Source organism: Falco punctatus, assembly GCF_963210335.1.
Source record: "Falco punctatus genome assembly, chromosome: 7".
Lineage (NCBI taxonomy): Eukaryota > Metazoa > Chordata > Aves > Falconiformes > Falconidae > Falco > Falco punctatus.
In genome coordinates, this window is record NC_137587.1 from 43,340,637 (window position 1) to 43,364,248 (window position 23,612).

General features: G+C 41.2%; 1 protein-coding gene across 2 annotated transcripts in view; it reads left to right on the forward strand.

The window, feature by feature from the left end:
- The window catches only part of BRF1 (BRF1 general transcription factor IIIB subunit), a 175,614-nt gene that overhangs the window by 41,506 nt on the left and 110,496 nt on the right, over positions 1-23,612 (forward strand). The window contains exon 3 of one of the 2 annotated variants that reach the window (XM_080395468.1): positions 3,318-3,491. In XM_080395468.1, the coding sequence (XP_080251594.1) occupies positions 3,318-3,491 (174 nt within the window). The other variant, XM_080395469.1, reaches the window with a different exon arrangement.

The window sequence follows — 23,612 nt, forward strand, 5'->3', positions numbered from 1 at the left end:
TGGTATGGTACTGCTGTACTGGGGCAACAGCCATTTAGCCGATGCCAGCCTTTTCTTGGAGTGACCTCTTGAATGGAGATGCTGCTTGAATCTGTGAAGGAACCAGAAGGAGCACAAGGTAACTTGTGTTCCCTGTGGAGAAATCTGGAGGCATAGTTGCTAATGCTGACTTTTGCAGCGATTTTTTTGTTGGTGTTACATAAGATACCAGAAAAATAGAATTTTGTTGTCATGTTAAATTTAAGGAGTGGGGTGGTGGTGGGGGAACAGCAAAGCTTTTGATCTTTCTTTAGTAAATAGGAGACTGGTTACAGAATGTAAATGTTTATCTCGGATGATGCTATAAGTAGTACATTTCTTTCTCTCTCCTCACAGATAAGGACAAAACCCAAGTATAGTCATCAAGATGCACATAATTTCTAAGATGTTTTTGTCCTGGTGTAAGTTGCTCATTTTGGGGATCAACAGCAGTGTAATGGTTGTCTTATTTTTCCACAAACTATGACTGATGCAATGCTGCAAAGCCATTTGAGGGAGTACTAGCACACAGATTTAAATCCTTCGTTGGTCTGCTGAAGATTGAGTAAAACATTCAAAGAAATAGCATTTCCTGAGTGGACGAGTAGCTTTCTGTGCTCTTAGGTCTCTTTGGTATTTGTCAGTAGACAATGACTGGTCACCCCTAAGGTAATTGCATTTTAAAACATGGATGTTGGATGAAGAACTCGGCTAAAAAAGCATATATTACTCAAATAAGCATACGGTTTATGTAGGATGGATTATGATGAATTATATTTCAACATTTGAAATTATGAAAAGGTTAAATACTCAAAGAATATTAATGGTAGTTCAGGGATGAGACTAGCTCAGTGGGAAAAATAGCTGATGAAAGAAATTATTTTCCAAATATCTTCCTCTATTATTTTTTTTTTTCTGTTCTGGTATGATTTTGTTGCTAAAGTGCCCTCCGAGGTGTGGAGTCCTGAATGAGAGTGGTGTTCTTGGGAGAAGGATTGCCTCGTGATGGGCCAGGGGAGTGCTGAGGGAGAAGTCTCATGGATGCTTGTGCTGTTCTTACTCTGCATCTCCAGCTCGTTTGGGCTGTTCTCTGGCATATGCCCAGGACCACATCAACTGCTGCTGTGCTGGTGGCATGGGAAGCTTCCTCATCACCTCTTGCTCAGTGGCCTGCACCACCACCCTGGTCCTTGTGGAGCCTGGTGGGCCCTGCGTACTGGTTCCACCATTAGCCCAAGAAGCATTCAGGAGAGCATGTGGCTCTTCCTTGGCATAGGAGCCACTGTCCTCTGCAAAAACTTTACTTAAAAGCAAAATTCAGACAACACTTAAAACTGCTGAAATTGTTTCTTTTTATCAGCTGCCTTTGTGGCTTTGAGGACATTGAATTGGACCATCTGTCTTAAAGGGAATGCTGCTCATTGCCCAAAATCTCTACAGGTGACCGTTCCTTGTGTCTTCACCTTGGCAGCCATGCATGGCAGAATACAACCAGATAAAATAAGTGATGGGAAGAGGCAGCTTTCTATAGCCTCACAGATCCACACTGACCTCTTGAGTGGACTTGTTTGGGGAGGGGTTGCTCAGGGAAGCTGCTTTGATGCCACTGCAAAAATGAGTTTCAGTACTGAAGGCTAATAGCATTATTATTTCTTTCCCCGGCTCACAGATGAGTGCAAACTGATTCTTTCTTAGGGACATAAAAGTCTTGATTCTGCTTCAGCATACAGGTTGTAGAGTGGGAAATAAAATTCAGGGGAGAGTGACTGCTAGTTAGTGTCTTAGTTTTGGGAAGATGTAGCGTTTGTATTTGGGGCTGGTGAGCACCAGTCCAGGGCCTGCTGATGGCAGTGGAAAAACTGTTTGCTTTTTGGGCTTTGGATTACTCCAGATTTTTTTGTACCCATACCTCCTGTGGGAAGTGATATATCCTTCCTCTGTTATTTCGTCAACCACATGGGTTACACCTGGTTGAGCAACAATGTGCCTTAAAGGAGATCCCATCGGTGAGTGCACTAATTGCCACTCGTGGAGGGGGGAGAAGCTGTCGCTTTGCGGCACCTCCTGCTTGGCCGGAGTCTCACTGACCCTGGCTGCGCGCCAGAGTCACCTTTTATTAAAGCTGAATCGAAGCAATGTCTTTGGCAGGAGGTTGTTGGGAGGTTAAGCATTTCTACCATGTTATTAGTGATGATGGTGTAGGGATTTGCATAAGTTTGAGCTGGGTGGTCTGTGGAGGTGCTGGTGGTGTTGGGGTGAGCATCGCGTGGTGGCTGTGGCTGTCCGTGAGCAGTGGTGGCCGAGGTGCGTGGCGGGCGCTGTGCCCCCTGCAGCAAAGCCACTCATGACATCTCTCAAGGGAACAGATGAACGTTTCCTGTAAATACATGTACTGGAAACATCTGCCCAGCACAATGAATTAAAGGATTTTTCTTGATGTGCTGTCTGACCCCATATGCAGAGAAGCTTCAGTGCTCTGTTTTCCTCATGACTTCCCCATCTTTTTTTTAAGTTGTCTTTTCAGCACACTCTTCTGAAGCTGGGGCTGTGAGGATGGACTGGATCTTGCTTCCCACATCTGTCCCAGCAGCTGTACTGCTTCCTGCCATGAATCATCTGAAATGCACTTTTTTTTAAATTGTTTTATTTAAGGGTGAAGGCATATTTGTTTTCCTGAAGCCACAGACTAACCTCGACAGTCTGGCAGCCAAGCCCTAAATGGGGGCTGGGGTGCAAAGGTGTTCGGAGGAAGGAAGGGCACCATCTGTGGTGGTCACGGGCATGCCCGGAGCAGAGCTCCTTTCCTGGTGGGCTTCGGCTGTGGTCAGAAGAACTGCAAACTTCATTGCTTCTTGGAGAGCTGCAGCAAAATGTCTCTGTTTGCATGTCAGTGTCAAACGTGCCATTCTGGCTCTCAGAAGTTCATTGCTGCAGCTAACCGAGTGCCAATTGCCAAATTATGTTAGGGGAGAGGGGCATGATCTTTTGTCTGAGAAGTCTTGGCTATATTTTTGGATCCTTTCTGGGGCTGATGTTTGTGGCTTTATTTTCCAGACCTCATTGATTGCATGTATTTCAATTCTAGCAGTCCAAAATAAGGCATTTTTTTTGTCCTGAGAAGCTGAGGATGTATAGTTCCTCCAACTTGAGAGGTTACTGTATTTCACGTGGAGATGAAATGCAAAATCTGCCCCCTCAGTTTTGTCTTTAAAAAAAAACACACCAAAAAAACCCCAACCCAAAATCACATTAACTACAAACTTGTTAAGCAATTTTTTTTTTCCTTGTAATTTTTCTAGGGAAACGTCAGATTCACCACTTGGGAAACCAGCTTCAACTCAATCAACATTGTCTGGATACTGCCTTTAATTTTTTCAAGATGGCTGTGAGCAAACACCTCACCCGGGGGAGAAAGATGACCCACGTAATTGCTGCATGCCTCTACCTGGTGTGTAGGACAGAAGGAACTCCTCGTATCCTTTCATGCTTAAATAAATAAACCACGCTTTTAGCAAGTCAACTATCCCAGTTAGACCTTGTTTCAGAATTTGAAAAGGTAAGTGTTTAGGAGCTAACTCTGTCTCTGTTGGGTTTTGTAGAATGAAGTGAATGGGAGTTTTTCCTGTATGTGGTTAAAGTAAAATTTTTCCTTTTCTCAACGTGCAATACTTACTATTTACAAGGAGCTTATAAATGTCACTCTGCCACACATCAATAACCCTAAATTTCTTCTTTCTCAACATTTTCTTCTAGTGTAAAGTTGCACTTTTCCTGTGCTTTGCTAGGGATTGTTTGTTCCTGGTGTATGTTCTGTTTTGTTTTCCTTTTTTAAAACAAATGAAAATTAACCTCAAGCCTTCTGCAGTGTCAGCATTAAAGAACAGATATGAGTTCTAGTGGGTTTCCCATCAAGATGCTTGGATTACCTTCTTTTAATGCTTGTGGGAAGGACAGTATTGCTCCCATTTTAGTTTTGGGGAAAAAGCATTTGATAGATTCTGAAATTTGCTCAAAAATCATACAGGAGATCAGTGGCTGGAGGTCGGACTGCACACAGGCCAGATTTGCAAGTGAGTACTCCTTGCTCCAAGTCAGCTCTGTTTTTGTATTGTGGAAAGAACTGCATTAAAATCTATGTAAGCTTTAAATACTGATGACCATCCAAATTTGTTTGGGTTATAGTTTTTTCTTTTATGTTGTCTTTCAGTTGCTGGGATTTGGAGTTCAGTATCAAACAATTCTGTGTTATTTTAGTTCTTTTCTACTTTAAAGCTATATGTGCATATCGTCAGTATTCTGTTCAGTTTGATGCTTTCTCTAGGTTGCTGTTCTCATTCTGTATTTTACCAGTCGAACAGCTTAGCTTTCCTTTTAAGATTGAGATTATGTTTTTGTTTTAGTTTTGGAAACTACATTCAGTATTCTAAAATTAGTGCTTTCTGATAGTGGCTGTGGTCATTGCATTTCATGGTTAAAAAACAAAACTGGTTTTGCAGGAATAATGGAATTAAAAGGAAGACTTGCCTATTACACCGGTCTCTTCTAATGTATAGTCTCTGTGTGAACTTTGAACAGTATATTTATCATATACCATAAAGACACTGTTGATTTAAAAGCATTACCAACATTTTTTTTATGCCCATGTCACATTTTCAAAGTAATTTATTTACAGTCGTTATTTGATACTACTGAATGATAACCTAGCTGTAATACATAAATCCATTTTCCCCCACTAGTAGTGACAAAAAAGCATTTGAAGCAGTATAAGCTGTAAGAGGCAAATGGGTACATTTAATGTAGCATCCATCTGTGCAGCAAGTATGACTAACTTTTCTAGCAAAAAAACCAAACCCATCCTTTGATTGCTTTGTATCCTTCTTTAAAGTATTTCAGTGTGTATCTGTTATGTGCAAGATGTGCTGGTCTGGTTGACGCTTCATGAATATCTAAATTCATTTCCCAACTCTTTTCATTAAATGAAGGTCTTCTGTGATACTTCACATAAAATACTAGGAGCAAAGTATAAATAAGACTGCAAAGTTTCTGTATCAGTATCATAAAGTATTTCATGTTCGTTTGTACAGTTACTGTGCCACCTGGGAATCAAGAAGCACTGGTGCATGACTGTATGGCTTGATTTTGGTAGTGTTGATTTTTTAAAAATCCATTAGATTACTTAATTTTGTTGTTATTAAGAATTTAACTATGTTACTTTGGGAGAGTGAGTTCAGCTTCTGCCTGTGTTCTGCTATTTGGGTGGTAGTTTGTTTCTGGCTTGGTGGTGGGGGTTTTTAGGGTGGGTTTTTTTAGTATTTAAAGCTCAGTGTGGCTTGAAAAACAAATCCCAAATAAACGATGGATTCTGAACACTGAAATACAAGTTCCTTTTCTGGTATCTTGTCTGTTCATTAGAAACTTAAAAACCTGAGAGCCACAGGTGCATATTGCTGACCCTTGCAATTAAAATATGCCTAAGCCTCCACAGATTAATTATGATGATCATTACCAGTGTGTTGTCAGATCTAGGCTGGAAACAAATACAATACAGAAATGCACTACAGGAGGCAGGAGTGTTCCCAGGGCCTTTGGTCCAGAGGGACCAAGAGCAGATGTAGAGGATGGCATGTGACAGGATGCTTCAAGAGTGAAGGTGGCATGTTCAGGGTAATAAGCTTGCAGTTGTTCTGGGTCTTCTAGAGAAGCCAGCAGAGGATGGCACCCAAAGAGGAGAAATATACTGCATAATATACACTGTACAAAGGTCGTACAGTATTTGTAACACTTCAGGATTTATATATGCTGCTAAGGTGATTTACTGAGTTTAAAACGTGTTGTCGTTGTGTTAAATACAGAACTTCCACAAAGAAATTCGGGAGAAATTTAGAAAAGGAAGCTAAAGACTGAAGATTGGTGGGTGTATTGTAGAGGAAGGAGATAACGTGGAAGAAGTAGTGAAGGGTGGCAGTATTCCCAGAGCTCAGAGACAGCAGCCTTGGTTTTGGGTGGCCCAAATGAAGTAGTAGAGTGACTTGCAAGCCATAGAGACATTATCTGGGAATGCATTAGTCTCTGAAGTAGACGACAACATATTTCTTAAAAATATTACGGTAGCAGGAGCAAAGTCTCTATGTGGCCTGGGGAGGGAGGGACAGTGGGGATGTAGTCAGGGGCTGAAGTGGCAAGGAATGTTGTGCTCTCTCCAGTGGCAGAACCAAAGGAGTGGGAAGTGTGTGGAGAGGGAAAACAGAATTTAATTGTGTCTGCAAGTTCAGTTTGAGGGAGTGGAATGTATTTATCTGACATGGATATCTGCTTATTCTTCTTTTTTCATAATGTACATGTCGCCAGCCAGCCTCTGTGAAAATGTGAAGAAAATTGTAGCCAAGTCTGGTGCAGTCTATGCTTGAATAAACCTCAGCCAGAAACAGGAAAACGTTAAGTTCTCCTTGGTTCTCATGCGTTGTTTAATTAATGCAAAAATGCAAAATATTCCAGTAACAAATCTTTTTAATCTGAAAAAAACAGCTCTAGAACTTAGAGAACAAAGAAGTTTATGCAGCTTTTATTGATAGATCTTTAGAAACTTTAATATATTATTTGAGATCTGAATTGATTTTAGATGTTTGTTTTTTTTATTAGCTTATTTGACACAAAACCCCACAATGCAGCAACTTTGACACAGCTTTTCATCTGCCTTGCTTATATTACTCGTCAGCATTAATGTTTTAAAGGGAAGATGGCTTACTAGCCATTAGCTGAATTTGGGAGGTTTTCCATCCTTTTGATGAGCTACCTATAAAAGCTTTAATTTATTATTCTCTTTATAAAATGTGTCTATATTATCAGTGTCAGAAGTAAAGGTATAATGCAAAAAATACATCTGAAGGAGATAGGGATTTTTAAATCCTCAAGTTTGATGGAACTGGTTGTCCCCCCCCTCCCAGGGGTTGAGGCAATGCTGAGCGTTTACAGTGACATCTGACTTCAGCTGGCACTGCCAGTGCTCTGGGCATTTCAAACTCAGGCTCTTAATTTGTTTCTTGGAATAGTAACAGTCCTCAGTTGTTTCTCTTTAATGTTTTGAACAGCTTTTCCTCCCCTACATATGTCTGAATGGAAACAAAAGACTCTTTAGCTTGTCCTGCCATTCCCAAGGGAGAGAACTTGGGAAGAGCTGGGCAGGGTGTTTGAGTGACTTACGGGCTTGGCTGTAACCCGTGGCTGCCTTAGGGTCACTCAGGAACAATGAGAGCCTGGCCAGGATTTTCCAGGTGGGATGTCAGTTTGTTTTAATCAAGGAACATTTCATTCTGTTTGTAATCCTTTTTACTGTACACAACTGTTAGAACAACTGTACAACTGGCTGCTATTTTGTTTGTAAGATTTTCCAGTGCTACCACCCGGGTGTGTTTTTTTACAGCAACATGGTAAATGTCTTTTATCCCACACAAATGCACCTTTATTTTACTGATTTGTTATTTTCCTTTGAAGCTCTCTGGAAAATGCACCCTTCTTGTAAACCAAATCCTGTCTTGTTAGAGAATAGTAAACAAAACCTTTCCCACATGAGAAGAGTCCTCACAAAGTTGCCTCGCCAGCTATCTTGTGTAAATATTCCTCTGTTTGCCTTTCAGGAAGGTTTCCCCCCCTCCAGTAAAGCTGATCAGTCTCTCGATGCTGGGGGGGGTTTGCCAAGCCCTTCCCACCGCCCAGGGCTGGAGCAGCCCCCACAGGCTGAGATTGCTCAGGTTATTCAGGTGGTCTTCAGCTTTGTGTGGTGTCAGAGAGAGGTGGGGTCCTCCTGGGGTCAGTCCAAGGCAGCCATGGGAGGCCTCTCTTCCAAGTTGTTTGCAGAAGAACCTTTCCATTAAATGTCGAATTAAAATAACATCTTAAATTTGAGCGCTGGGAGCAGAAGGCTGACAGGAGAAAGTTTGGTGCCTTGGTGGCTTTTATGTGTAAACTTGCACTGGGTGGGAAAGCATAAGGCGCTTTTCCTCCCCTGCTTCCTCTGCCCTGTGAACCTCCCTTTTGTTTGAGGGCATTGCAGGATCCCAGCAGACAAGAAGGATTTAGGAAAAAAAATAAAAATGGGCATCTCCTCACTGAATGGGGCAGTACTTTGTTATTTCCTATTTGTCTGAAGTACTTGTGCTTTATTGCCAAGCTATTTGAATGGCTCTTGGGTTAATGTGTTTATTTTCATGTCACAGTAAGGGAAGTTGCAAGTATTTATCTTCATTTCCAGGTGCAGAACTGAGACTGTGACACATTCGAAGTTACCCAGAAAATCTGTGATGGAGTAAGGAACTGGTCTCTTTAATCCTAGATTAGGCAGCAGTTCCTGAGCCTTTCTGCCTTGCTGGCCTTTGCAAGTTCAGTTCGGCTGGTTTCCTCTCGAGCATTAGCAGGCTCTGTTGGCTTCCATACTGTCTTGGGAAGCTTTGTATAACCTTGCCATGAGAGCCTTTGATGGATACATTCTTTGTTTCCCTACTAACACTTCAAGGTCTGTCTTTGCAAGGAAAAGGGCAAGACTTCCTTTTTTATTAGAAATGAAAAATTAGATCTCCATCAATCTTTTGACCTCTACTAAAACTTCCTGGAGCCAGCAGGCCCTAGTGTTCCCAATTAAAAAGTTAACTTTTGAAATTAGGCTTTAATCAACAAAGTTTTAGAGCTCTGGTCAGTGAAGTTAATAAAACCAGTTTCTATTTCTCTTTGGTTAAGGACTTTCTTTTTAGCAACTGACCTTTTACTTTTGATTAAATAAAGTTGCATTCAAAATGTTTTGTTCAAGTGTTGAGTATGACAAGGACATAAGAGATTAAAAATGGTTTTTAAATTGCAGTTAAAATAGAATATTTACCAAAGCAAATTACTTTATTTCATTTCACCAGATTTTTGTGTGTGTGTGGTAAAGGACACCAAGAACTTTCTTCATAGAAGATTGAATAGAATAGATTATTTTCAGTTGGAAGGGACTTGCAACGATCACATAGTCTGACTGCTTCAGGGCTGACCAAAAGTTAAGGGCATTTTCCAAACATCTCTTAAACACGGACAGGCTTGGGGCATTGACCACCTCTCTAGGAAGCCTGATCCAGTGTTTGATCACCCCCTTAGTAAATAAATGTTTCCTAATGAAGCATTTGCTTGGGCTTGAAGTCTTGGGAAAGCCTTGTCCATTTCAAAATGAAGTTTTAAAATTGGAATGCTTTTGAGGGGATAGATTTTGGCTGTGAGAGTTTCAATCTGTTAATGAAGAATGGCCGTCTTAAATCGGGTGCGGCTGGTGTTGCCCCATGTTATTTGCATCTATTGCCAAATAGTTCATGTGTTTGGTTATGCCTGGCTTGTGTGATCGTGCCCATTTGGTACCACAGGAGAAAATGCTGGAGACATAGCAAAGAGGGCAGCCAGGGACAGCAATAGAAATTTAATTTTAGCACCTTAATTTCTCCCCATCATCTGTTCCTCCAGCCAGGGTTGGAACTGCTGAATTTCAACAGCAAGGCTCATGACCTGAAGCCTGTATATCCAGTCTCCTTTTCCGTGGAGTGAAGGAGAATCATGCAACTGGCAGTACTGCCCCACAGTTTTTTTTCATATGAAGAGGTACATCTAAAGCAAGCATGCTGCTGAGAGAATGAGGTCTTTTATGATTCCTGTTGGTGGGGAAGTAAAACTTTCCATGTTCTTGTTGATGTTGTATTGATGTTGTATGCTGCATTGCGTGGCTTCATGCTCTTCCCCACTGCACCCCCTCACTGCAGGGGCTGCTCCCGGCTGTTGCCCTGTGCTCACGGGTGGGCAGCGCTGGGGCAGTGAGGCTGGAGGAGTTGGGGCTGTGTCACTCTTGGGTATCTTGCCTGGCCTCTGGTTGTATTGCAGAAGAGCTTATGTTTCCCTAGGTCCAGTGTCATATCTGTCGGTCTGCTATGGATGTCTTTATACTATCTGAAGTGATGCTGGGTACTTGAGTTGTTGGGCTTGGATCTGGTGGTTTGCAGTGTCTTTTAAAGAGAATTGCCTCTTGAGAAAAAATAACCTGAAGCTTTTCAAACTGGTTGTATGGCCCTGCACCTGGGGGACAGGGCTGGGGAGATGGTTAGTGGTCCTCAGGTTCTCCTCTTGTCCCTTGGTGGAGGAAAGCCATAAACCTTACTTGTACATGACTCGGATGTGGCAGGACAATAGTGAGCATGATTGCTGACTACCATTATCCTGCAGGGTGCCTGGTTGCTGAAAGTCATCGAAGCTTTCCACAGGGAGACTGTAATTTTAGCGTGGAGATTCAGTACTTGGGTGATTTTCTTTGTTCCTTTAAGATTCCAGAAATATAAAAGAGGAAAGGAACTTTGCATTGTGCTGTGTGTCAACTCAACATCTTACTGTTTAAATCCTTGTACTAAGTGCCCATTATGGATGCTTCAGGGAGGGAGGGGAAAAGCTGCTGTAAGTGCAGTAGTGATAATTGACCCACTTAAGAGAGCTGCTCTAATTTTGCATGTTACAGCATCCTGGAAATTCAGATAAGAATGTTGATCTCTCCAGCTAATAGGATTTCTAAATATATCATCCAAAAGAAGCAGGAGGACCGTAATTTTGCGTGTGTGTGTGTGTTCAGGCTGATGTTTTGTTTAAGAATTGCACACTCTGAAAATCTGCTTTTCTGTTAACTTGTTACTAACTCTGGATTAAAATAGTATTTGACCTCTGGTGCTGGCAAGGAAAGACCTGATCCTGCCCCATTGAATTTGCTGGCGGAATTCTCACCAGCTTTTGTATAAAGGAGTGAGCAACTTTTTTCCCCTCAGGATGTTGGTACCCAGCAGGTGGCTCAAATTGTCAACTTTTCCATAATGTAGCATTAAACAAAGTATCTGTAGAGATAGAAAGGTGGCAAGGGTCACAAGATGGCCTATCAGGATTATAGATGTCATCTGTTTTTGATATTTTGGTTTGCTTTATTCATTTAAAGGAAATTGTGAACAGTGAAGGTCAAAATAATCCTCTTCTGAAATTTGACTGCAGAAATACTTTATTGTTTTACAGAGCAGAGGGTTTTAAATCCCTCTAGGCAGCTCTTTTTCACATCAGTGGGTCTGACTGCTGAAAACCATGGAGTTTGGGCTCAATAGAGCTGTTGCACCTATATTGTTTTAAATTTTGAGATCCTTTGGCCTTGCTTATCATACCTTTCAGTGCTGGGACAAAACCAGGCATCACAGCCCCCCTTTGAAAAGAAGGGACAGGCTTTACTCTGTAGGCTTCTGGATTAGGTCCACTGAAGCCTTTGTCAGCGTGGGCTTGAATTACATTATGGGCAGGTAGAAAAGGTGTTTATTGTTTGGCAGTCCTGTGTTCCGTCACCATGTCAGGCCTTGTGCAATGCAGAAGTACTTACAGAAGAGGCATCTGAGCCAGTTTTTTAATGCATGTAATAATGGTCTGTTATTGCATACATACAAAAATAATAAATTCATTGCATGGTCTGCCCTCTTAGTAATTACATTCCAGTTTGGGGTTTCCGAACAGTTCAGACATTTGAACACTGTCATGGTAAAGATGCAACAAGGAAAGAAACAGAAGCGGGGAACAATAGAGCTACAAAGGGATCAGTAATACTAGAGTAAAAATAGGAGGGGCAGCCCTTGCCCTGAGAGGGGGTGATGCTATGAGACACGGTGACAGAGACATGGGAACTAATGAGGGGAGTGAAGGCAGGATGAGTTCTGGGTGATGGGTGGGAAATGTGATGGCAGAAGTCTCCTTCCAGTGAAATAAATACAAAGGAGGGACGATAAGGAAGAGGATCACACCTCTGATGTCTTTGACCTTCAGTGATCCTTGCATGCAGTGAAAATAAATATTTAACAATCTTCTTAAAGCTTGTTTAAAAGAGGAAATAATTAGGTGGACGCTCTGCTTAATTCAGAAGTTTATCTCTGCATCTGAATTTTGGTGCTTAGGTTAGCAAAACCAGCATTATTACTGGGTGGTGTTTTGACCTGATGGGAGCGAATACGTTGCAAACACCAGCTAAATAAAAAACCAGTGTGGTACAGCTGGTCATTGTGTAGCATCTTCTTGCTTTTGTTAGAGGATATGCTGGATGTGGTGTGGGATGTGGAGGAGACTCTTCCCTTTCCTTCCCTGCATGCCCACCCTCGCTTAAGAAAAGAAAAAAAAACATTACTATAGGCTTTGTTTAAATAAAACCTGGTAGCAAATATGATTGATGATTGATGCTTTTGATCCGGTCACTGAAAAATATTCCTGGTTGTAGCCATCTTGATTTTCTGCATTTTAGAAGTCAATTAGAAAATGAAATGCTCTCCTTCATTAAAATAATTTTGAAGATTGTGTGTTTGCATTTTAATGCAGTAAGAATGATGCCTTAGAAGACAAATTCATATTATTAGTTTGAGATCAGTAATGCAAAATAGGGTGAATAAAAGCCAGTGCTTTGAGACCTGTAAGCACTTCTGTGCTTGCTATCTGCAAATAGTTTTAGCTTGAGGTCTTCTAAAACTGTGTCCACTTTCATCATATTCTTAAGTCTTATGCAGCTTTTTTCACCTTGCACTTTTTGATGTTGTAAGAACAAAGTGAATGCATATCTAAGAAACAATATTACCTTTTGAATTTGTTTTGGAAAGAACAGGATTCATTCTCATAGTTGGCCTGTCCTCCTATCTTGAAAGTGGTCTTGGTAATGACTTACATCCTAATGAAGTGTAAGTCTTTTAAAAATTGGTAAAAGTCCTTCTCAAGAGCTGTCTTATTTCTTCAGATGTTTGTCATTGGGATTTTGTTTGCATGACATAGTCTTCACACACAAACTTCATACTGAAAAAGCTTCTCAATAAAAGATTTTTAGCGTTTTGTAATCTCATGTCAAGTAAAATTGTGAGCTGAGCCCTTTCTAATCTTTTCACTGTTAGCCTGCCTTTATGGTAAGTCCATGTCCTTCCTTGAAGGCAAAAGAGAATGTCTTTTAAGTTTAACTGCCAGACTGGCTCAGTATTGTTGTAAGTATGAATGATGTAATACTCGATCACATGGTGGTATGTCTGCTATTTTCTTCCCTTTGAGAGAGAGAGAGAGAGAGAATAATCTTTCCATCTTATCCAGTTTCAGCAGTCTGGGGAAACGACAGCTTTAAATGAGACCCAAAACAACCAAAATCTTGATTTCTTCCAGAGCTTTGCTTTTGAAGCCAAATGTTCCCTGTGCCTTCTTTATTTTGACTTGCTAATTGGAAATAAGATGTTGAAGATAACGTGTGCTTTGAAGCTTGTGTATTGTGTATTTTATTTAGATTTAATCCTTTAAACATTTGACAATAAAACATAAATTGCGGAGCTCTCATCTTTAGATCAGCTGTAAGTGGATCATTTTAAGTTTTCAACATCCTTCCAGTTTGGGAGAAACACAGTAGTCTCAGTGATGTTTTGACTGCATGTGTTGGTAAAGTGCTATGAGAATTGCTAATCGGTATTTTTAAATGGTGATATATAACTGTTTCTTCAATGAAGGAGCAGCTTTTCTGCCAAAAATCTTAGCTTATGCCTTGACAGGGAGTAGAAATCAGAATGCTCTTCATATTCCTTTTATATTTATTGGTAAGCAGGAAGGAATGATGAACTATATATATTATCATATAGGAACCATTCATGATGAAAACCAAATCTTGGAAAAGGGGAAATACACAGACTGCCCACACTAACAGGATTTTTTTTTCCAAAAAATTGTCTAACTTATGCTATAATCTTTTTAATTTGAAGAGAAAATTGTGCAGTAAAAATGCATATTCAGCAACAGGACATGTAATAATTGAAATGTGAAAGTCTCTATTTCATAAAAACCAGAACTGCAAACTTTGCTTCTGTCTTATTGTTGGGAGAATTTCTTGCCTTATCTGTTTTACAATATTTTTCCTTCTATAATTGGTCCTTTTAACTTTTTATTGTGCTTGTAGAGAGCCTTTTGGCATTGCAGTTTCCAAGGGGAAACAAAGTTGTGATTGTCATTTCAGGTACTGTAATGTGTGGCACAATTCTGGGACAAAGAGCTGGTGTTTCAAGTTAGACTGTAGAAAATTTGAGAGGTTACCTGAACTTGCTAGTTCTGAGAAAGCACCACGGTGTCCTTGCTTTGCAAGGATTTTGTGCCTTTCTAGCTAACTTGCATTAAAAATACACTACTTTTTTTTTTTTTTTTTTTTCCCCTTTTTCCCCCTCCCTAATGAAGCCATGGCTCCAGAGTAATGAAGTTCTGCCTATTCAGCTCCAAAGGTTGTGAAATTATAGATGCTGTTCTGTGACTTTTCCTGTCGGGTGAAAGAGCTGGGCTGTCTGAATTGAGAATATTTCTTTTGAAATTTGCCATTGAAATCACCAGTGGACCATCCTTGATCTCCAGGGAAATGAGGAAAGAAATGTAGAATAATTGTAAGTCATTACTAAAGAAGTTGTCTTTTAAAGAGACATCTGGAGGTTTCAGCTGCTGTGTCTCAGCTGGTACCTGAAATCAGAGAATGCTCTATTTTGTACTTATCTGGAGTTGAAAGTTTGGTTTTCCCACATGAGTGCTGTTAACTTCTGCAGAATCTAAGTTGAATTTTCTCTTCTGTATGAGAATTTCTGGTCCTTAAAGGATCAGTCTCCTAGAGAATGCAACAGATGGACTGCATCTGTGCTGCTGTCTCTGAGGGACTCCCAAATCACTGCATTCTTGTCACATCTGGAGGACCCAGTTCATTGCCAATAATTATTTCCAGCACGTATTCAGATTACAGTTTTTCAGTTGAAAAATATTTTTGTCAATGTTCAGTTTAATATTTATTATCTTCCACCTCAACTCTAAGCTCTTACTGTGACAGAGGAAAGCAACTCAAGTATTGGTTGCTCTTATATTAATTCCTCAGTCTTTGAACTGGTGGCTTCCGAGTCTCAGCTGTTTCTCATAGTCATTCAATGATGAAAGAAGAGAATACTCCAGTCCTTGGGTTTTGCTGGTAACATTGGCAGCCCTCCCAGTAGAGCTGAACTGGTCACTTTCCTCCTGTTGCAACTGGCAAAGTTGGGAGCACAATCGGGAGCCAAGAATGTGGGCTGAGAAGGTGGTATCCAGAACATGAGGACAGCCCCCCCCAAAAGAGCTGCAAAAGAAGTATAATGATGGAAGTGTTTCATCCCAACAGTCCTTCCTACTGACAGGTTCATAGGATGGGAGGAAGGAGAATATAGAGCGTTTTCTGCCAGTTGTCCAGCAATCAGGTGTGGTACATACACTGCCTCTATAAACGTTTCCCTGTATCTGAAGGTGACGAAATATGCAGGAGATAATCCAGAAAGCTTGTGCCATATGTAGGGTTGTGGAATAATTTCGACTGGAAGGGGCCTCTGGAAGTCAGTTCTCCAGTTCCCCTGCTCATGTCCTCAGTAGATTGCTGAAGCCCTGCTCAGAGTGTTGGTTGTCTCTAGCAATGGACATGTCATACTCTCTCTGGGTTTTACCACCTTCTTGGCAAAGACTTTTTTTTTTGTCTTAATATCTAATCAGATTTTCTTTTGCTGCAACTTGTATCTGTTACCTTTTTGTTCTGTGTGTGTGTGGCTGAGAAGAATTTGGCTCCATATTCTCTATACCCTCTCATTTAAGTAGTTAAGACAGCATTAGATGTCCCCTGAAGCCTTCTCTTCTCTGGGCTGAACAAGCCCAGCTCTCAGCCATTTCTAGTATATCGCACGCTCCAGCCCCTCAGCCACCTCAGTGGCCCTCCAGTCATCACTCCAGAGTGTTGGTGCTGCACTTAACCTAGACCTGAACATGGCACTCCAGGTGTAGCCTTGTAGGTAGCGAACAGAGGGGAATAACCATGTCCTTTGACTGCTGGCTGCGCTTTTGCTAGTACAGCTCAGTACATGTTTCACCTTTCTTGATGCAAAAGAGCATCCTGCTGGCTCCTGCTCAACTTGTCCGTGGGGACCTCCAGCTCCCTTTGTGCAAGCTGTTCCTTGGCTGGTCAGTCCCAGCCCGTACTGTAGCAAGGGGTTACTCTGTCTTGAGTCTTGCCTGTGAGACTTTCAAGAAGTTCAAAGACAGATACAGCTCCTGTCAGCCTGGTTCTCCAACTTGCCAAGATGCCTCTGAATGGCAGCCTCACCTTCTGACAGATTGAGCTGTATTGACTGCTCCCCCAGCTCCCCCAGTATGACTGCATACTTGCCTAGGGCGCCTTCTGTCTTGCTGTCTCCTTGCTAACTGAGACAGTGTTGCCCCTGAGGGATGCCTGCAGTAACTGTCTGCTAGCTGGACTTTGTACTATTCATCACAGCCCTTCAAACTTGGCAGTCCAGCTGATTTTATGCTTACCTTCTAGGCCAGCAAGCCAAACCATAATGTCTCAACAATCTGGCTTTAAGAACACCATGGAGGACCGTGTCTTCAGCTTTGCTGAAGTCAAGATAAGCAGCATCCACCACAGTGCCAGTTTCCCCTGAGCCCATGTCGATCAGGGTGCCGTGGAAGACTGATGGGTAGGTGACACTTTGCTCAGGGGTGCAGCTGAATTATCTTTCCACTTGGAAGTTTAAGTGTTTGGCTAGTGTTATAGTACGGAGAGTTTCTCTTTGCTCAGAGCCCAGAGTGATCCATCTTATGGTGGGTGACACAATGACAGGTGCTTATTGATATGTTTTTTTAAATTATTGGGGTTTTTTTTAGAGCTGGTGATTAAAGCCTCTTGCTGATTTGCAGGAAACCCAGATTTGCTTCTGTAAGGGGAGTTAAAAGCTGAGAGGCTAATCGGGGCCAAGCCCTGCCTGTTCTCCTTCTGAAGCTGTTGCTGCCGTGTGATCTGAAATGTAAGAATTGTGGGACCAGAAGAAAAGCAAATAAGTAGAAGCTTTTGTAGGTGAATGGCCAGGCTTTGAGAGAGGGTGTATACCTTGTTCAGCTTCTTTCTCTTAGGTTATTTCTGTGTCTGTCTTTGGTGGTTTTTTTTAACTGATGTATTTATTACATATGATTGTATTGACCTAATATGTAACCAGTCCTGCCAGCAGGACTGTAACTCCAGTTTGCTTCCTCCTAGCTGAGGGTCCTGGTGATGGAGGTATAGAATCTGTAGCATTTTATGAAGGTCAGTATTACAATCCCCATCTTCTGGGTGGAGAAACTGAGGCACAGAAGGGAAGCAAAATTACTTGCTCATCAAGGCAGTAGTAGGATGTAGATATGTTTGTGCTTCATGTGTGTCTATACCTCATACTGCTGCCTCCCACAACATAGCAGTCCTGTTCTACATACTGCTATTTGATTTTGCTAAGACCCTGGAATATACTTTTTCAAGTATATTGGCTAAACCCCTTGGAATTTTTAGCTAAAATTGTGAAGAGGAGCACGTTCTGCAGGCTCACTAGCCATGGTGTCGTACTGAGCTTGTTATCAAAATCCTAGGCTGATGGGAAAAAAAGTTATCATTCTTGAAAGCCTTGCAAATAAGACACAATCAGCAAGCAGCTGTAAACACAAAACCCACAATAGCCTTCTCCGTTGTTGTTCGGAGCAGAGCTGTATTTTAGGAGCTTGGCATCAGCACATTGTAGAATGTTATTTGAAATTACACCGCTAGGTTACAATAAAACGACTGCAAGACTGTGTTCAAGGAGTCTAAGGAGATCTTTCCCAGCATATCACTGGCAGTTTTTATTTTCCCAGAGGCAGATGATATGTACACCATTACTGATTTTTTTTTTTCATTCTCTCATGAAGAATTCCAGCAGCTGAGATAAGTTTACAGCTTCTTAAAAACTGATAATGAATGAGCAGTCTCTGTGTTGTAAGAAAGACAGGAGATAAGTGCTTGCCATTGCTACAGCATTCAAAAGAAGATAATACAGGGATAAAAGTTTAACATGACACTTCAGGAAAATATTCCTCGTTTTCCATCTTGATTAAAACCATTTAATGAAGGTTGTTAACTTTTAAGAATGTGAGAAGTTTCATTTGCAAGTAAATTAACTTCAGTGTATTCACTAACGGATGCTGTGCAACATTGTCTTGTGATGCTTTGGGAGTTCCTGACTGAGGTATATATGGGCAGTAATGCCAAACAGAATTGCAGGATCCATGACCATTGGAGAATTGTATCAGACTGCTTACTGAAGACCTGAGTTTTCAGTAGGATATTGGTATGTGTATTCTGGCCTCTTCCTACCCTCCTCTTCCCCCACATGCCTTGCCCCAATGAAGGGGTTTCCTTTTGCTCCTTAAGGATCCCTTCATAGAGATGAGTAACCAGTAACAAGGAATTAACACTTGCTTTATCTTTTTTGACACTGAGAATTTATTTACTAAATGTATTTACAAAGTGATTTTAGAGCAAATTGGTGCAAAATTGAATTAAATATTAAACTGGATAAAGGATGTTAAAGTTGTTACAGGAGCTTCTTAGCTATGTGTTTTGGATAATAGAGGCGTGAAAATTAGGGCTGGCATACTTGCAAGGGGGACTGAATCTGTGATAATGCATTTAATCTCTTTAAGGCACTGAGGATGTCACTTAGCTCTTAAGCTTTTTTTGCATGTTTTGGATGGGGACAAATATCTATGTTGATTTGCATATCATAAACCCACTAGTTAGATCAGGATGTTGCATTAAGACAGGATGTAGTTTGGGCCTTTCAAAGGCAGGGAGATGGTCTGAAAAATAATTGTTGACCGTAACATTAGTTATCTACTAGAAGATTATACCTAAAGTACATTTGAAGGCTTGTTTCTCTGACCCTTTGGGGAGACTCTGGGGACCCCAGAGTCAAAATGCGTATTATAATAGTAAAATAATCAGAAGGTTTCAGAGCATTTTGACAACAGTTCACCTTCCTTGATTTCATTATAAAAACATGATAAAGATGAAATATGTTTTGTGGGATGGTGGCAAAAATGGAAACAGAAACCCAGTGTCCTGAGGCACGGCCTAGAGTGCCCCTGGGCTATGGCTTTCAATTTCTTGGGGAAAAACTGATCCCTAAAGGAAAGCATTTATTTCGCACCCTTTCATGTAGATAAAATCCAAAGTGGATCAAACGTCTGGGACTGTATTTTCCCTGCTTAGTAGATAATCTTAAAGATTTAGTCTTGTAATTGAACACTTTGAAAAGTTAGCTACCTTAAAATCTCAGACATGTCATCTTTCTTCTGTGCCATGTCAACTCCCTCCACCTGCTGTACTGTACTCGATCAAGGACCAAATGTAATCTTTTTCTAGGGGCAACTTTTCAAGATATAAGCTTGCTTTAAATTTAGAATCCAGTATATTATGTCCTTGAAGGGGAATGTGTCATTCTGAGTATTGTATCCATTTCGAAGTATGATGCATCGCTTATCTCTGGCCCTTAAAGGTATTTAAAATTGGTATTTGCTATTTTTAAAATTAGAAAAACTGTTCATTGTTTGTTTGGTTTTTTGTTTTTTTGTTTGGGTTTTTTGTAAGTTTTTGAGCCCTGTTCAGTTGTGCTCTCGGGAAGCGAAGGTATCTTCTCACCTTTCCAGCTAAAGGTAGTCTCTCCTTTGTGTATTGCTGTGAAGTAGATGTGAAGACATATTGTGTATATGTGTATTGTGTTGCATATTGTGTATTGTTCAGAAGTTGGTAAATTCAGATGTGCTAACTCAGGGTTTTTTTGTCTGTTACCATATCCAAAGATACCCGGATAACTGTCCGAGCAGGTAGTTCAAGTTTTCTACTCCCATACTGCTAAATAAACCTCCCTTGAACACTCTTAGAGTGGTACGATAAAGCATGGCCTGTGCAAGATACGTTGTTCTATATTTGCTGAAATGCTTTATTAGTAACTCATTTGGGTAAGCTGCTACTTATGATCCATAAGGCAAGCCCAGTTTAGAAAATGTAACTCTTTAATAAAAATCAAATTCTGTATAACCTTGTGTTATGACTTATGTAGGTTTCTGCTACAGTGAACATGTAGAAATCCTTTTTTTATATGTAGTGTAGGCATTTCTTAAAGTGAAAGCATGCGTTGAGGATTTTTCAACCCACTGATGCAGTGCATTAGTTTAGCACCATGGTTTCCTTTTTATTTTACTGAAAATGACTAAACAGACTGCTTTGAGCAGTTTAGCTAGTGTAAAAGTGGCATGTTGTCCTGACTTCCAAGCACTGCTGATAGCTAGTCCTAAGCTCCTGGTTTTCAGCTCTGTGCACCATTTAAGTTCTGTAACCAAGACAGGTGATTGGGGAAGTTATTGTGAGTTACTGCAATGCCTTTAATCAAACTTGATTTGATTACTACGAGACTAGCAATTAACAGTTTGGTAGCACTTGTGAAAGCAGTGCTCAGTCTGTGCCCTGGGAGAGAGCCAGCCGCAGCCTTGAAGCCATCATGCCTGGTGTTTCCCAATGGAGTGCAGTAGATGTGTGGGAGGGTGGGAATGCAGAGCTCTCCCACCTGCTGAGGAGAGGTTTTCTGATCAACTGGAATACACTGGTAGGGGGAAAGGCCCCCTGTACCGCCTGCTTTCTGAATACAAGGGCCCCCTTTGGTGCCGGGCAGTTAAGTATCCAGTCTGTGTCATGAGAGAGGTTTCTACTCTTAGGTGCCTGCAGGCTTCTGATACAGAGGGGCTTATTCTGTCCTAGTGTTACATGACATATGCTGATACGGTTCTCTTGAACGCCTCTGAGAATGGGAGCTTTAACACATCCGATTGTTGTACTTCCCACCAAAGGCCATTAAGGATTCAGCAGCCTCAGAATGGCAGGGAAGTGATTAATTTTTTTTGAAGCCGTGCTTTTTCTTAAAACAAAGGCTCTAGTGTCAGAAATCTTCTGCTAAATGAGTGGCACTTACATGTAAGATACCAGATAATGCCTATGCACAGATAAATCAAGTTCACAGGTACTGGCAGGAAAGCAACACCTGAATTTCTGTGCAAACTCTGGCGTATCCCGGTGCTGGGTACAGCAGCTGCCACGCTCCCGTCCCAGCAAAGGTCTGTTGAGATAATTCTCTGAGGAGCACTTAATACCGGTGCATTAGACTCAGTATGTGTATGAAAGCAAAGATTTACCGCATGGCTTCAAGCATCGAAAATGTAAAACATTCTGTATCTACAGAATCTGGTTTTGTTCTGGTTTAATTGAGCACTGAAATGCTACTTTTTGAAGAGTATAGCTGGGTGTTTGTAGTGGGTAAAGCAGAGCAGTACTATGATGAACTTTTGCACAGGAACTCTGTATGTACTTAAAATAAGGAAGGTGTTACCAGTTTTTTAAGATTTTGATTTACTGTAAAGCAGGTATTCCACAGGCTTTTGCTCCTTAGTTGTTTTAAGGTTTCTCTTTCAGATAAGGTAGTCTTTGTGTTTTGGAGCAAGCTGGGGAGAACTCTGCAAACATTGACTTTAAAGAGAAATTTGAGAAGGTGGGATGGGTGACCGAGAGATTGTCTCAGGCTCTAGTTCTGATGAATGCTTTAAGCTAGCGTGAGCTGGCACAGCTTCAGAAAGAAGTCATCTTGCTTTGCCCTTGTCTGCCCAGTCCTCCCCCAGTCCATCCCCTGCCTTCTATCAGCCCAGGTGTTCCTACAGTTACATGGGAAGAGGGGAGTTAAACCAGCTGAAAGGGGGGTGGTGGGCAGAAAAAAAGAAAAACCACAGACTTCAGACAGTTCCCTAGGCTGGTTTGCAACGTTGCTGCACAAATACCAGCCTGGGGATGGTAATGGGCCAGAATCTAGCCAGTTTGGGGCAGGCTGGCTGAGATTATTCTGGTTGGGGTTGTGTGTGTGTGGTTTTTTTGTTTTGGGTTTTTTTTTTGGCGGGGTATTCTTTTTCTTTTTTGCATCTTTCCAAACTCTTCCATTTGGAGTTTTTTTGGAAAATGGAGTGTCAGGCTCATGACAGTGCTGGTTGTCCTTTGCCACCTCTGAGCAGGCGGTGATTTTTCTCTGCATCTAGTTTCTCTGTCTCAGCCGGCTGTTTCACGTTTCCAAATGTGTGTGTGTTGCTGCTGTGCTGAATTCCCGATTGTCATCTCAGCATCATTCTTCCAGGTCCGCACCTCTGAGTTTTGTGAAACTTTTCCTTCGCTGTCAGTACAAGAGTCATGACCTTTACAGATTTTGTACATGGGGGAAAAGAGAGAGAACTGAATTTCTTTATGTTTACGTAAATCTTTACTGTTGGTGTCCTCCTTCCCAGCTGCTTTTTTTAATGCCTACTTTATTATCAGATAGTTGTTCTGTGCAGATTTTTGAACTGTGCAATTTCATAGCTGCTTATATGTTTGAACTCTTCAGACACAGGATGTTTTCTGCAGTGGTTTTACTATTTACTCTGTTTCTTTTTCCCTTCCAGCTTGAGCTTTGCTCCTTTCCTGGTGCCTCTCTCCCATTCTTGTCTGCCAGCCCCACTCTTCTTCTGAGTTCTTCCTTAAACCTTGCTTCTCCTAGCAACCTCTCTTGTTTTCCCTCACCAGCGCTTCTTCAATTTACTATGGAGGGAACGAGGTCTCTCTTTCTTGTTTGGAGACTTTTTGTTGTCTGAGTATAGCCAACTGTTTGTTTATACATGGTCACATCATCCAGGTTGAAGATTAACCTCATGTCTCTCAAAACTTCTAAATTAGTATTTACATTTTCATTCTATGCCTAAATTTTCTTTTCCCAGAGCAAATATACTAACTAGATTATCTTTCAGTAGCTTTTACAGGATATTCGTTGCATATTTTATCCATTTGATGTCCTGAATAATTGCAAGTTAACTGCGCAAGCATTTTGGGACAAGAAATGTTTTTTGTTGTGTGGGGTTTTTTTTTTTTTTTTTTTTTTTTTTTACTTTTTTTGGTTGTGTTGTGTTATAAATTTACATGCAACTATGTAAATACTTTGCAAATAGCCCACAAAGCAGGTTATTTACTTGCAGTCAGTAGCACTAGGAAGACAGCCTAGCCCCGATGCTTTGAAGATCATATTCTCTAAGGGCAGTGTTTTCAAAAGTGCTGAATGCTCGCTGCATATTCAGCTAGCCTGGCATACTTTTAAAAATGTTCCTCTAAATGGGAATGACTCTGAAAACAATTATTAAGAAAAGCTACAGCATTAATTTAGTGAAGGCTGAACTGTATGTGCATTGGGGAGTCTGAAGGTTGGTACAGCTTGCAGGCGTTGGATCCATCCAGTCTAACTGGCTGTGGCGCCAGCCAGCAGCCCAGTTGCCCTAGATTTTGTCTACAGTCACTGGAGATAGAGGAGGGGAGAACTGGTGTCAGAGGCTAATTCGGATCTTGGGTGAGACAGAAAGCTACACTTCCAACCCTTTCAGTTAATGCCATGAAACCAGGCAGGCTGAATGCAGCCCAAAATGCCTGTCTCCTTTTTCATAGTCTGCCTAGGTGGTTGTATGATGCTGAATTACTGCTGCTGAATTATTGCTGCTGCCTTTGTCCTAGCTAGGAAGATAGTGACATTGCACATGTTGAAAGGGAAGTGCTAGAGGAACATCCGGATTTACCTGTGGAAGGATTGTGGTGCTGCTTTTTGTCCTTAAGTTGGGGATTT